This window comes from Salvelinus namaycush, chromosome 3 (genome assembly GCF_016432855.1).
Source record: "Salvelinus namaycush isolate Seneca chromosome 3, SaNama_1.0, whole genome shotgun sequence".
Classification (NCBI taxonomy): Eukaryota; Metazoa; Chordata; class Actinopteri; order Salmoniformes; family Salmonidae; genus Salvelinus; species Salvelinus namaycush.
Window position 1 is genome coordinate 13,468,618 of NC_052309.1, and position 15,639 is coordinate 13,484,256.

General features: G+C 47.1%; 1 protein-coding gene across 1 annotated transcript; it reads right to left on the bottom strand.

Annotated features, from left to right (window-relative positions):
• Window positions 1-823: 823 nt before the first annotated feature.
• On the bottom strand, window positions 824-15,254 carry LOC120044221 (dentin sialophosphoprotein-like). Its single transcript, XM_038988823.1, has 7 exons — window positions 15,145-15,254; window positions 2,862-2,975; window positions 2,688-2,750; window positions 2,504-2,557; window positions 2,248-2,367; window positions 1,677-1,988; window positions 824-1,553 (listed from the first exon to the last, which is right to left on the bottom strand). The coding sequence occupies exons 2-7, from the start codon at window positions 2,958-2,960 to the stop codon at window positions 1,122-1,124; spliced, it is 1,080 nt and encodes a 359-aa protein (XP_038844751.1). The 5' UTR covers window positions 2,961-2,975; window positions 15,145-15,254; the 3' UTR covers window positions 824-1,121.
• Between the last annotated feature and the right edge of the window lie 385 nt (window positions 15,255-15,639).

The window sequence follows — 15,639 nt, forward strand, 5'->3', positions numbered from 1 at the left end:
GATATTGTTGTGTTACGCTCCAGTATGTCTCTTTACACACAGTATGTAGTGACTTGCTCTTTGGAGTTTTAGGCTGGTTATCTGTAAAGTACATTGAGACAACTGCTGATATAAAAAGGGCTTAATAACATACATTTGATTGATTGATTGATATTTGTTGTGAACTTGTGTACTCAATAAAGAGATAGAAAAATACTTACATTGAGAAAAGATGTCTCTTAATTGATTATATTTTTGATTACTGTTATCAAGTTTTAGTTATGGGTATGATCAGTCATAATAGATTATTAGTGTATTAGTGTACTGCATGCTTGGAAAAGAGTATGAGTGTTCACTGAGATCGAGTGTCATTAACAGTGGGATTTTGACAGTGATTTCATCCATTCCTACAGCGCTGTCTTGTGGCTATTTGCTGCACTACACCACCAAGGGATCATGGTGTGCTTGAGTTATCTGTGAACTCCAGCTTCCTCCTGACCGAGCCAACACCTCATCAGACAATTGAGTAAGGAATATTACGTTGAGAAAAACAACCTATGAACAACTTCATTTGAAGGTTCAAAATGTAATTTTTTCCAATACTATTTTACATCCAGCATGTTTACTGTGACAGGGCCTTTGTTCCTATTTTAGCTCATAATGACGCTGAATGATGGTTTGTGATGGATTGTGGTTTCTCTGGTGAACACCACTGTGAATCCCCCTGGAGTCTCTACATACTATGCACAGAGCTCAATGGCTCAGCAGACACAACAACGTATACACATGTGAAATAACAGACTCACTATGAGTTTTATGAAAAAAAAGAATGCATGTATTTAGGACTGATACAACGTTATACATTATTACAGTAAAAATGGGACAAACAACATGTAGTGTAAATAATTGTGCAATTGAACAAAATTGACTGTTCTATATGTCATGATGAGATAGCGAGTATGAATCTTATCATGTATTATTGTTGTACTGTATCAGACCCTAAGGGCCCTGAGTTGTGCTTATGTGTTTTCTGTTATTCTCTCTGTTCTGACCTCTCCTCCTAAGGCAGGGTCATAGAGCACCTTCCAGGTTCTGGTAGCATTCTTCACTGTCGACAGCAGCAGGATGAGAGAGACAGGCCTTTACTTGGCAGTGATGACTACGGGAGCATCGGTAGTGATGGTAGCCACTGTGGCTGCCTCCTCAGCCGAGTCGCTGTCACTGTCATGGCTCTCGTTGCTCTCTGCTGAGTCGCTGTCTGCTGCCCCAGGCCTGGCTGTAGCCTCCTCACTACTGTTGCTGCTGTCAGTCTCATTACTGGCGCTGGTGCTGGTGCTCTCGCTATTACCATCGCTGCTAGCGCTACTGGTGCGCTCACTGGTGGCATCACTCTCCAGGCTCTTGGCCTTCTGGCTCTCGGGGCTCTCAGAGGGGGTCCTGTCCTGGCTGGCTACGTCGACATGCGCCTGGCGCAGGCTGGGCTCCTCGGCTTTCCCGCTGGAGGCATCCAGAACCTGGCTCTCCACGTCAGGGGTGCTGGTGTCCTCCTCCATCAAATCATGCACCTGCAGGGCCTGGAGGGGGAGAGAGAGAGGCGGTGGAAGGATGTTTAGATCAACTTCCAAAACTAAATGGAAGGAAATAATGCCTATGAGTTTGAAATGGAGAATTCTAACACAGAGGAGAAACAAATTTACCTTGAACCCTGTCATCGTCTTCTCAATCTCGTTTCCGAGCCCGGTGTCGTAGACGGACACCTTTTTGCCAGCATACAGGCCCTCATCCATCTTTCCATAGGCTTTGTAAGAGGAGGGTCCCTTCTCGATGTTGTTAGTATCTACATAGATGATAGACTTCTTGTAGTCGCTGGGGTAACCCATGCTGTCTCCACGTCCGTCGTCGTAAATGGGGGCCTCAGTGGTAGCCATTGTGGGCTCTACGGTGGGCTCAGCTGTCGGAGGGGCAGCGGTGGTGTCCGCCTCCTCTGACTCACTGGACTCGTTTGTGTCCTGAAAACACACCACATCACAACAACACCTTTAGTTTTACATAACCTCTTATAAGATATAAAGTTCAAATAAGAGCTTGGTGAAACGCTCCTGTCTGTCAACATTAGCTAGATGTCTTCATTGAACTACAAGCTATAGTCTCAGTGTGACCCTGTAGACTTACTGGAGCCATAACTACATATGCATCTATAAATAAAAAGTGACTCAATATATCCTACATATAAGCTGTCAGTAGTTTTATACATAGTGCATTACTCACATCGCTGTCTGCACTGTCTGCGCTGTCCTTGCTTTCATTGCTGTCTGCACTGTCTGCACTGTCTGTGCTGTCTGTTGATGCTGTGCTGTCCGATGTTGGGTCGGAAGTAGGATCAGCTCCCTGGAGAATAGAAAAACAGGATCAATCAATGTATCAAGTATCATCCATCAAAAGCACAGATATGGTTGTCTCTATCAGGTGTAAGATTGATTTAGCATCTTATGCTTCATTATGCTACAACATAATTATGTTTTACCTCTGTTTCATCTTCGTCAGAGCTCTCGTCTGATGTTGTAGCGGTATCTCCATTCTTAAAGAAAACCTCAGCATTAAAAAGAGTCCAATAAAAACAGACATATTAATACAGTTTTCCCTACAGTGCAAATGTATACATTTCAACATTTCAATTCAGAGGAATGTTTGCTGAAAGAGGCTCTTACCTGTACAGGGGCCACCTCAGTAAGTTCTGCTGGGGCTATCCCAAGCACTGGAGCTGGTTTCACCTGACAACATGAACAGGAATTTAAGTTGATACCAATGTACACATCTGTCTCTCTGTCTGACTGGCTTTTTTTAATATATACTGTATGTTCTCATATAAAAGGAACACTCACAAGTTCTTCTGAGCTCTCTGGACTGTTGCTGGGCGAGCGTATCGCCGGGCGACCGAGGACCGTTGCAAAGAGCAGGACGAAAACAATTGCAGCCTTCATTGTCACAAGGTGTATCTAAAAAAAAAAAAAGAATCATGAAAAAAGAAAGAATCATGAAAGCCACCAAAATGATGAGAACTGAAAATACAAACTCTGTTGAAAGCTGTACACTGTGTAGGCTACATTTAACACCTTTTTAAATGTAAAAATGTGATACATTATTTTTTCAATTTGTAAAGTATTTTTGTCTGTAATGTCTTTTTCGTTATGTGTCTGACCCCAGGAAGACCAGCTGTCGCCATTGGCGTCGGGTAATGGGTATCCTAATAAAAGCAGAAATTACAGCAGAAATGCCCGGATGGGAGGCAATTAGACTGATTTTACATGAAAGTGCCTGTGAAGTCCTGCCTTGTAATGTTTAAACCCTTAACCCTTAAAGCCTTGATTACTATACAGGGAGAACACCAACCATGGGCCCTTATGAGTCTCCGCCATAGCTAAGTGGAAGGACTCTGGTGGAAGTGCACTCATTTTAAAGTCCCTAACCGTTGGCAGATAAAATGGGCTTCCCTCCCAACTAATGACATCCAGCCTAGCCTACAATGAGACAGCCTATAGGGAGGAGGTCAAAGACCTGGCAGTGTGGTGCCAGGAAAACAACCTCTCCCTCAACATGATCAAGACAAAGGAGATGATTGTGGAGTACAAGAAAAGGAGGACCGAGAACGCCCCCATTCTCATCGACGGGGCTATAGTGGAACAGGTTGAGAGCTTCAAGTTCCTTGGTGTCCACATTACCAACAAACTATGATGGTCCAAACACACTAAGACAGTCGTGAAGAGGGCACGACAAAACCTATTTCCACTCAGGATACTGAAAAGATTTGGCATGGGTCCTCAGATCCTCAAAAGGTTCTACAGCTGCACCATTGAGAGCATCCTGACTGGTTGCATCACTGCCTGGTATGGCAACTGCTCGGCCTCCTACCGCAGGGAACAACAGAGGGTAGTGCATACGGCCCAGTACATCACTGGGACCAAGCTTCCTGCCATCCAGGACCTCTATACCAGGTGGTGTCAGAGGAAGGCCCTGAAAATGGTCAAATATTCCAGCCACCCTAGTCATAGACTGTTCTCTCTGCTACCGCACGGCAAGCTGTACCGGAGTGCCAAGTCGAGGTTCAAAAGGATTCTTAACTGCTTCTAATCAAAGGGCTACCCAGACCCCTCTTTTACGCTGTTGCTACTCTCTGTTTATAATCTATGCATAGTCACTTTAACTCAACCTACATGTACATATTACCTAAATGACCTCGACTAACCGGTGCCCCTGCACACTGACTCTGTACCGGTACCCCCTGTATATAGCCTCCACACTGACTCTGTACCGGTACCCCCTGTATATAGCCTCCACATTGACTCTGTACCGGTACCCCTGTATATAGCCTCCACATTGACTCTGTACCGGTACCCCCTGTATATAGCCTCCACATTGACTCTGTACCGGTACCCCCTGTATATAGCCTCCACATTGACTCTGTACCGGTACCCCCTGTATATAGCCTCCACATTGACTCTGTACCGGTACCCTCTGTATATAGCCTCCACATTGACTCTGTACCGGTACCCCCTGTATATAGCCTCCACATTGACTCTGTACCGGTACCCCCTGTATATAGCCTCCACATTGACTCTGTACCGGTACCCCCTGTATATAGCCTCCACATTGACTCTGTACCGGTACCCTCTGTATATAGCCTCCACATTGACTCTGTATCGGTACCCCCTGTATATAGTCTCCACATTGACTCTGTACCGGTACCCCTGTATATAGCCTCCACATTGACTCTGTAACGGTATCCTCTGTATATAGCCTCCACATTGACTCTGTACCGGTACCCCCTGTATATAGCCTCCACATTGACTCTGTACCGGTACCCCCTGTATATAGCCTCCACATTGACTCTGTACCGGTACCCCCTGTATATAGCCTCCACATTGACTCTGTACCGGTACCCCCTGTATATAGCCTCCACATTGACTCTGTACCGGTACCCCCTGTATATAGCCTCCACATTGACTCTGTACCGGTACCCCCTGTATATAGCCTCCACATTGACTCTGTACCTGTACCCCCTGTATATAGCCTCCACATTGACTCTGTACCGGTACCCCCTGTATATAGCCTCCACATTGACTCTGTACCGGTACCCCCTGTATATAGCCTCCACATTGACTCTGTACCGGTACCCTCTGTATATAGCCTCCACATTGACTCTGTACCGGTACCCCCTGTATATAGCCTCCACATTGACTCTGTACCGTAATACCCTGTATATAGCCTCCACATTGACTCTGTAACGGTATCCCCTGTATATAGCCTCCACATTGACTCTGTACCGGTACCCCCTGTATATAGCCTCCACATTGACTCTGTAACGGTATCCTCTGTATATAGTCTCCACATTGACTCTGTACCGGTACCCCCTGTATATAGTCTCCACATTGACTCTGTACCGGTACCCCCTGTATATAGCCTCCACATTGACTCTGTAACGGTATCCTCTGTATATAGTCTCCACATTGACTCTGTACCGGTACCCCTGTATATAGCCTCCACATTGACTCTTTACCGGTACCCCCTGTATATAGCCTCCACACTGACTCTGTACCGGTACCCCCTGTATATAGCCTCCACACTGACTCTGTACCGGTACCCCCTGTATATAGCCTCCACATTGACTCTGTAACGGTATCCTCTGTATATAGTCTCCACATTGACTCTGTACCGTACCCCCTGTATATAGCCTCCACATTGACTCTGTACCGGTACCCCCTGTATATAGCCTCCACATTGACTCTGTACCGGTACCCTCTGTATATAGCCTCCACATTGACTCTGTACCGGTACCCCCTGTATATAGCCTCCACATTGACTCTGTACCGGTACCCCCTGTATATAGCCTCCACATTGACTCTGTACCGTAATACCCTGTATATAGCCTCCACATTGACTCTGTAACGGTATCCTCTGTATATAGTCTCCACATTGACTCTGTACCGGTACCCTCTGTATATAGCCTCCACATTGACTCTGTAACGGTATCCTCTGTATATAGTCTCCACATTGACTCTGTACCGGTACCCCTGTATATAGCCTCCACATTGACTCTGTACCGGTACCCCCTGTATATAGCCTCCACATTGACTCTGTACCGGTACCCTCTGTATATAGCCTCCACATTGACTCTGTATCGGTACCCCCTGTATATAGTCTCCACATTGACTCTGTACCGGTACCCCTGTATATAGCCTCCACATTGACTCTGTAACGGTATCCTCTGTATATAGCCTCCACATTGACTCTGTACCGGTACCCCCTGTATATAGCCTCCACATTGACTCTGTACCGGTACCCCCTGTATATAGCCTCCACATTGACTCTGTACCGGTACCCCCTGTATATAGCCTCCACATTGACTCTGTACCGGTACCCCCTGTATATAGCCTCCACATTGACTCTGTACCTGTACCCCCTGTATATAGCCTTCACATTGACTCTGTACCGGTACCCCTGTATATAGCCTTCACATTGACTCTGTACCGGTACCCCCTGTATATAGCCTCCACATTGACTCTGTACCGGTACCCCCTGTATATAGCCTCCACATTGACTCTGTACCGGTACCCCCTGTATATAGCCTCCACATTGACTCTGTACCGGTACCCCCTGTATATAGCCTCCACATTGACTCTGTACCGGTACCCCCTGTATATAGCCTCCACATTGACTCTGTACCTGTACCCCCTGTATATAGCCTTCACATTGACTCTGTACCGGTACCCCCTGTATATAGCCTCCACATTGACTCTGTACCGGTACCCCCTGTATATAGCCTCCACATTGACTCTGTACCGGTACCCCCTGTATATAGCCTCCACATTGACTCTGTACCTGTACCCCCTGTATATAGCCTCCCCATTGACTCTGTACCGGTACCCCCTGTATATAGCCTCCACTTTGACTCTGTACCGGTACCCCCTGTATATAGCCTCCACATTGACTCTGTACCGGTACCCCCTGTATATAGCCTCCACATTGACTCTGTACCGGTACCCCCTGTATATAGCCTACACATTGACTCTGTACCGGTACCCCCTGTATATAGCCTCCACATTGACTCTGTACCGGTACCCCCTGTATATAGCCTCCACACTGACTCTGTACCGGTACCCCCTGTATATAGCCTCCACATTGACTCTGTACCGGTACCCTCTGTATATAGCCTCCACATTGACTCTGTACCGGTACCCCCTGTATATAGCCTCCACATTGACTCTGTAACGGTATCCTCTGTATATAGCCTCCACATTGACTCTGTACCGGTACCCCCTGTATATAGCCTCCACATTGACTCTGTACCGTACCCCCTGTATATAGCCTCCACATTGACTCTGTACCGGTACCCCCTGTATATAGCCTCCACATTGACTCTGTACCTGTACCCCCTGTATATAGCCTTCACATTGACTCTGTACCGGTACCCCCTGTATATAGCCTCCACATTGACTCTGTACCGGTACCCCCTGTATATAGCCTCCACATTGACTCTGTACCGGTACCCCCTGTATATAGCCTCCACATTGACTCTGTACCTGTACCCCCTGTATATAGCCTCCCCATTGACTCTGTACCGGTACCCCCTGTATATAGCCTCCACTTTGACTCTGTACCGTAATACCCTGTATATAGCCTCCACATTGACTCTGTAACGGTATCCTCTGTATATAGTCTCCACATTGACTCTGTACCGGTACCCCTGTATATAGCCTCCACATTGACTCTGTACCGGTACCCCCTGTATATAGCCTCCACACTGACTCTGTACCGGTACCCCCTGTATATAGCCTCCACACTGACTCTGTACCGGTACCCCCTGTATATAGCCTCCACATTGACTCTGTAACGGTATCCTCTGTATATAGTCTCCACATTGACTCTGTACCGTACCCTCTGTATATAGCCTCCACATTGACTCTGTACCGGTACCCCCTGTATATAGCCTCCACATTGACTCTGTACCGGTACCCTCTGTATATAGCCTCCACATTGACTCTGTACCGGTACCCCCTGTATATAGCCTCCACATTGACTCTGTACCGGTACCCCCTGTATATAGCCTCCACATTGACTCTCTACCGTAATACCCTGTATATAGCCTCCACATTGACTCTGTAACGGTATCCCCTGTATATAGTCTCCACATTGACTCTGTACCGGTACCCCTGTATATAGCCTCCACATTGACTCTGTAACGGTATCCTCTGTATATAGTCTCCACATTGACTCTGTAGCAGTACCCCCTGTATATAGCCTCCACTTTGACTCTGTAACGGTATCCTCTGTATATAGTCTCCACATTGACTCTGTACCGGTACCCCTGTATATAGCCTCCACATTGACTCTGTACCGGTACCCCCTGTATATAGCCTCCACATTGACTCTGTACCGGTACCCTCTGTATATAGTCTCCACATTGACTCTGTACCGGTACCCCCTGTATATAGTCTCCACATTGACTCTGTACCGGTACCCCTGTATATAGCCTCCACATTGACTCTGTACCTGTACCCCCTGTATATAGCCTCCACATTGACTCTGTACCGGTACCCCCTGTATATAGCCTCCACATTGACTCTGTATCGGTACCCCCTGTATATAGTCTCCACATTGACTCTGTACCGGTATCCTCTGTATATAGTCTCCACATTGACTCTGTACCGTACCCCCTGTATATAGCCTCCACATTGACTCTGTACCGGTACCCCCTGTATATAGCCTCCACATTGACTCTGTACCGGTACCCTCTGTATATAGCCTCCACATTGACTCTGTACCGGTACCCCCTGTATATAGCCTCCACATTGACTCTGTACCGGTACCCCCTGTATATAGCCTCCACATTGACTCTGTACCGTAATACCCTGTATATAGCCTCCACATTGACTCTGTAACGGTATCCCCTGTATATAGTCTCCACATTGACTCTGTACCGGTACCCCTGTATATAGCCTCCACTTTGACTCTGTAACGGTATCCTCTGTATATAGTCTCCACATTGACTCTGTACCGGTACCCCTGTATATAGCCTCCACATTGACTCTGTACCGGTACCCCCTGTATATAGCCTCCACATTGACTCTGTACCGGTACCCCCTGTATATAGCCTCCACATTGACTCTGTACCGGTACCCCCTGTATATAGCCTCCACATTGACTCTGTACCGGTACCCCCTGTATATAGCCTCCACATTGACTCTGTACCGGTACCCCCTGTATATAGCCTCCACATTGACTCTGTACCTGTACCCCCTGTATATAGCCTCCACATTGACTCTGTACCGGTACCCCCTGTATATAGCCTCCACATTGACTCTGTACCGGTACCCCCTGTATATAGCCTCCACATTGACTCTGTACCTGTACCCTCTGTATATAGCCTCCACATTGACTCTGTACCGGTACCCCCTGTATATAGCCTCCACATTGACTCTGTACCGGTACCCCCTGTATATAGCCTCCACATTGACTCTGTACCGGTACCCCCTGTATAAAGCCTCCACATTGACTCTGTACCGGTACCCCCTGTATATAGCCTCCACATTGACTCTGTACCGGTACCCCCTGTATATAGCCTCCACATTGACTCTGTACCTGTACCCTCTGTATATAGCCTCCACATTGACTCTGTACCGGTACCCCCTGTATATAGCCTCCACATTGACTCTGTACCGGTACCCCCTGTATATAGCCTCCACATTGACTCTGTACCGGTACCCCCTGTATATAGCCTCCACATTGACTCTGTACCGGTACCCCCTGTATATAGCCTCCACATTGACTCTGTACCGGTACCCCCTGTATATAGCCTCCACATTGACTCTGTACCGGTACCCTCTGTATATAGTCTCCACATTGACTCTGTACCGTAACACCCTGTATATAGCCTCCACATTGACTCTGTACCGGTACCCTCTGTATATAGCCTCCACATTGACTCTGTACCGGTACCCCCTGTATATAGCCTCCACATTGACTCTGTACCGGTACCCCCTGTATATAGCCTCCACATTGACTCTGTACCGGTACCCCCTGTATATAGCCTCCACATTGACTCTGTACCGGTACCCCCTGTATATAGCCTCCACATTGACTCTGTACCGGTACCCTCTGTATATAGCCTCCACATTGACTCTGTACCGGTACCCCCTGTATATAGCCTCCACATTGACTCTGTACCGGTACCCCCTGTATATAGCCTCCACATTGACTCTGTACCGGTACCCCCTGTATATAGCCTCCACATTGACTCTGTACCAGTACCCCCTGTATATAGCCTCCACATTGACTCTGTACCGGTACCCTCTGTATATAGCCTCCACATTGACTCTGTACCGGTACCCCCTGTATATAGCCTCCACATTGACTCTGTACTGGTACCCTCTGTATATAGCCTCCACATTGACTCTGTACCGGTACCCCCTGTATATAGCCTCCACATTGACTCTGTACCGGTACCCCCTGTATATAGCCTCCACATTGACTCTGTACCGGTACCCTCTGTATATAGTCTCCACATTGACTCTGTACCGTAACACCCTGTATATAGCCTCCACATTGACTCTGTACCGGTACCCTCTGTATATAGCCTCCACATTGACTCTGTACCGGTACCCCCTGTATATAGCCTCCACATTGACTCTGTACCGGTACCCCCTGTATATAGCCTCCACATTGACTCTGTACCGGTACCCCCTGTATATAGCCTCCACATTGACTCTGTACCGGTACCCCCTGTATATAGCCTCCACATTGACTCTGTACCGGTACCCCCTGTATATAGCCTCCACATTGACTCTGTACCGGTACCCCCTGTATATAGCCTCCACATTGACTCTGTACCGTAATACCCTGTATATAGCCTCCACATTGACTCTGTACCGGTACCCCCTGTATATAGCCTCCACATTGACTCTGTACCGGTACCCCCTGTATATAGCCTCCACATTGACTCTGTACCGGTACCCCCTGTATATAGCCTCCACATTGACTCTGTACCGGTACCCCCTGTATATAGCCTCCACATTGACTCTGTACCGGTACCCCCTGTATATAGCCTCCACATTGACTCTGTACCGGTACCCCCTGTATATAGCCTCCACATTGACTCTGTACCGGTACCCCCTGTATATAGCCTCCACATTGACTCTGTACCGGTACCCCCTGTATATAGCCTCCACATTGACTCTGTACTGGTACCCTCTGTATATAGCCTCCACATTGACTCTGTACCGGTACCCCCTGTATATAGCCTCCACATTGACTCTGTACCGGTACCCCCTGTATATAGCCTCCACATTGACTCTGTACCGGTACCCTCTGTATATAGTCTCCACATTGACTCTGTACCGTAACACCCTGTATATAGCCTCCACATTGACTCTGTACCGGTACCCTCTGTATATAGCCTCCACATTGACTCTGTACCGGTACCCCCTGTATATAGCCTCCACATTGACTCTGTACCGGTACCCCCTGTATATAGCCTCCACATTGACTCTGTACCGGTACCCCCTGTATATAGCCTCCACATTGACTCTGTACCGGTACCCCCTGTATATAGCCTCCACATTGACTCTGTACCGGTACCCCCTGTATATAGCCTCCACATTGACTCTGTACCGGTACCCCCTGTATATAGCCTCCACATTGACTCTGTACCGGTACCCCCTGTATATAGCCTCCACATTGACTCTGTACCGGTACCCCCTGTATATAGCCTCCACATTGACTCTGTACCGGTACCCCCTGTATATAGCCTCCACATTGACTCTGTACCGTAACACCCTGTATATAGCCTCCACATTGACTCTGTACCGGTACCCCCTGTATATAGCCTCCACATTGACTCTGTACCGGTACCCCCTGTATATAGCCTCCACATTGACTCTGTACCGTAATACCCTGTATATAGCCTCCACATTGACTCTGTACCGGTACCCCCTGTATATAGCCTCCACATTGACTCTGTACCGGTACCCCCTGTATATAGCCTCCACATTGACTCTGTACCGGTACCCCCTGTATATAGCCTCCACATTGACTCTGTACCGTAACACCCTGTATATAGCCTCCACATTGACTCTGTACCGGTACCCCCTGTATATAGCCTCCACATTGACTCTGTACCGGTACCCCCTGTATATAGCCTCCACATTGACTCTGTACCGTACACCCTGTATATAGCCTCCACATTGACTCTGTACCGGTACCCCCTGTATATAGCCTCCACATTGACTCTGTACCGGTACCCCCTGTATATAGCCTCCACATTGACTCTGTACCGGTACCCCCTGTATATAGCCTCCACATTGACTCTGTACCGGTACCCCCTGTATATAGCCTCCACATTGACTCTGTACCGTATACCCCTGTATATAGCCTCCACATTGACTCTGTACCGGTACCCCCTGTATATAGCCTCCACATTGACTCTGTACCGGTACCCCCTGTATATAGCCTCCACATTGACTCTGTACCGGTACCCCCTGTATATAGCCTCCACATTGACTCTGTACCGGTACCCCCTGTATATAGCCTCCACATTGACTCTGTACCGGTACCCCCTGTATATAGCCTCCACATTGACTCTGTACCGGTACCCCCTGTATATAGCCTCCACATTGACTCTGTACCGGTACCCCCTGTATATAGCCTCCACATTGACTCTGTACCGGTACCCCCTGTATATAGCCTCCACATTGACTCTGTACTGGTACCCTCTGTATATAGCCTCCACATTGACTCTGTACCGGTACCCCCTGTATATAGCCTCCACATTGACTCTGTACCGGTACCCCCTGTATATAGCCTCCACATTGACTCTGTACCGGTACCCTCTGTATATAGTCTCCACATTGACTCTGTACCGTAACACCCTGTATATAGCCTCCACATTGACTCTGTACCGGTACCCTCTGTATATAGCCTCCACATTGACTCTGTACCGGTACCCCCTGTATATAGCCTCCACATTGACTCTGTACCGGTACCCCCTGTATATAGCCTCCACATTGACTCTGTACCGGTACCCCCTGTATATAGCCTCCACATTGACTCTGTACCGGTACCCCCTGTATATAGCCTCCACATTGACTCTGTACCGGTACCCCCTGTATATAGCCTCCACATTGACTCTGTACCGGTACCCCCTGTATATAGCCTCCACATTGACTCTGTACCGGTACCCCCTGTATATAGCCTCCACATTGACTCTGTACCGGTACCCCCTGTATATAGCCTCCACATTGACTCTGTACCGGTACCCCCTGTATATAGCCTCCACATTGACTCTGTACCGGTACCCCCTGTATATAGCCTCCACATTGACTCTGTACCGGTACCCCCTGTATATAGCCTCCACATTGACTCTGTACCGTAACACCCTGTATATAGCCTCCACATTGACTCTGTAACGGTACCCCCTGTATATAGCCTCCACATTGACTCTGTACCGGTACCCCCTGTATATAGCCTCCACATTGACTCTGTACCGTAATACCCTGTATATAGCCTCCACATTGACTCTGTACCGGTACCCCCTGTATATAGCCTCCACATTGACTCTGTACCGGTACCCCCTGTATATAGCCTCCACATTGACTCTGTACCGGTACCCCCTGTATATAGCCTCCACATTGACTCTGTACCGTAACACCCTGTATATAGCCTCCACATTGACTCTGTACCGGTACCCCCTGTATATAGCCTCCACATTGACTCTGTACCGGTACCCCCTGTATATAGCCTCCACATTGACTCTGTACCGTAATACCCTGTATATAGCCTCCACATTGACTCTGTACCGGTACCCCCTGTATATAGCCTCCACATTGACTCTGTACCGGTACCCCCTGTATATAGCCTCCACATTGACTCTGTACCGGTACCCCCTGTATATAGCCTCCACATTGACTCTGTACCGTAATACCCTGTATATAGCCTCCACATTGACTCTGTACCGGTACCCACTGTATATAGCCTCCACATTGACTCTGTACCGTAATACCCTGTATATAGCCTTGCTTGTTATTTTACTGCAGCTGTTTAATTATTTGTTACATTTATTTTCTATTTTTTACTTAACACTTTTTTTTTTTCTTAACTTCTTAAAGCATTGTTGGTTAAGGGCTTGTAATAAGCATTTCACTGCAAGGTCTACACCTGTTTTATTCGCCGCAAGTGACAAATAACATTTGACTTGATTCTATTTTTTTTAATGCCTAGCCCCATGCATGAACGTCTCCCTTGTTTTCCAGCTCAACTACTCTCAGCTAGAACAACATTACATCAAGAATAACTCTGAGCAGGCAGTCTTTTAGCTATACCTATAATGATCTCTGCATAGTGTATAATTCCCCAAGTTAGAAGTGAAAGTTTGGAAGACCACGGTCCAGGGAGGCAGGGAACATGATGAACGTCCCTCAGCTTATTTTGAAAGCCAACTCTAGAAATCTGTTTTGTCGACAGACGGAAGTGTGACGGAGGCGAGAAAAACAACGTGGGATGTTGAGAGGATGTTGAGAGGATGTTGTGTGGATGTTGAGAGGATGTTGTGTGGATGTGATCTGACTTCAGAAGTAACTAATCCAGCCTGTCAGTTTTTCTGTTATTATTATTTCTCCTCACAGCAGCCCTTTAAATGCTGTGGCTTAGTCTTGGAACAGACTGTACGAGTCAGTTAGCTGAGAACAAATTAGCTGTGGATTGGTGAGCTGAGGCCACAGCTTCCTCTTCCTGCTGTCACGCTCACGTTCATCACTCCAACACTATAAAACCTAGTTTATGATTTATTTCACTCCATCAGGTTCAAGCAAAGGCATATACATATCTGGTGTCTAGAGAGAATGTGTAATAACACAAACTAATTGTTACACCAGACTAGTGAGCTCTATTTTCTTTTTGTACATAAAAAAAGTGCAACACATTGAAGCATTGACTGTGCAGAATGATAGATTATAAGTGCTGAAGAGTGTCTCCCAGATTTCTTAAAATTGTGAAAATATTTGATATTTGAGTTGCACAAAATATAAAACAATTCGCCACAATTTTCTTTGAGCTTTTATAGGAGAGGATTATAGAAAGTAAGCACCAACATCTATACAAGTGAAAGCCATTATTTACCTTGACTTGTTCTTCAGAGAATCCACAGGATAGCTCTAGAGTAGTTAATCAGGAGGATGAGTGGAGAGCTGCTCAGTATTCTCTTGGATGCCAAAGGAGGAACAGCACAGTTCAGTTTGGATGTGAATGGATGCTGCTGAAGGGAGGCTGCTGGTTGGCTTATAAACCCGGCTGCCTCCAGCTCCAGCCAATAGCAGCAGGGCTAGATGTGTCTTGTGATGTTTACCACTTCTGGCCCACCTCTCCTCTCCCACTCTTCCTGTGGTTGGTGTGGCCACTCAATGCAAACATTCATCAATCGACAAGACAGAGGAAGAAAAAAATCCCTCTTATCCTGTATTGTTAGAAATAAACTGAGGACACAAGCCCTGTGAAATTGAGATACATGACAGTACTTATGATATGATAGAAAACACAAAATGAAGACATTTTGGCTTTATTACTGTTGAAGAATTGTGTAGCAGATGAACCATGATTGAAGTACCAAAACATTAC

Coding starts and splice junctions, on each gene's coding strand:
- LOC120044221 (XM_038988823.1), bottom strand. CDS start 2,960: ATGAAGGCTGCAATTGTTTTCGTCCTGCTCTTTGCAACGGTCCTCGGT. Junction 1,989..2,247: donor CAGACAGTGCAGACAGCGAT/GTGAGTAATGCA, acceptor GTGTGTTTTCAG/GACACAAACGAGTCCAGTGA. Junction 1,554..1,676: donor AGACGATGACAGGGTTCAAG/GTAAATTTGTTT, acceptor CTCCCCCTCCAG/GCCCTGCAGGTGCATGATTT.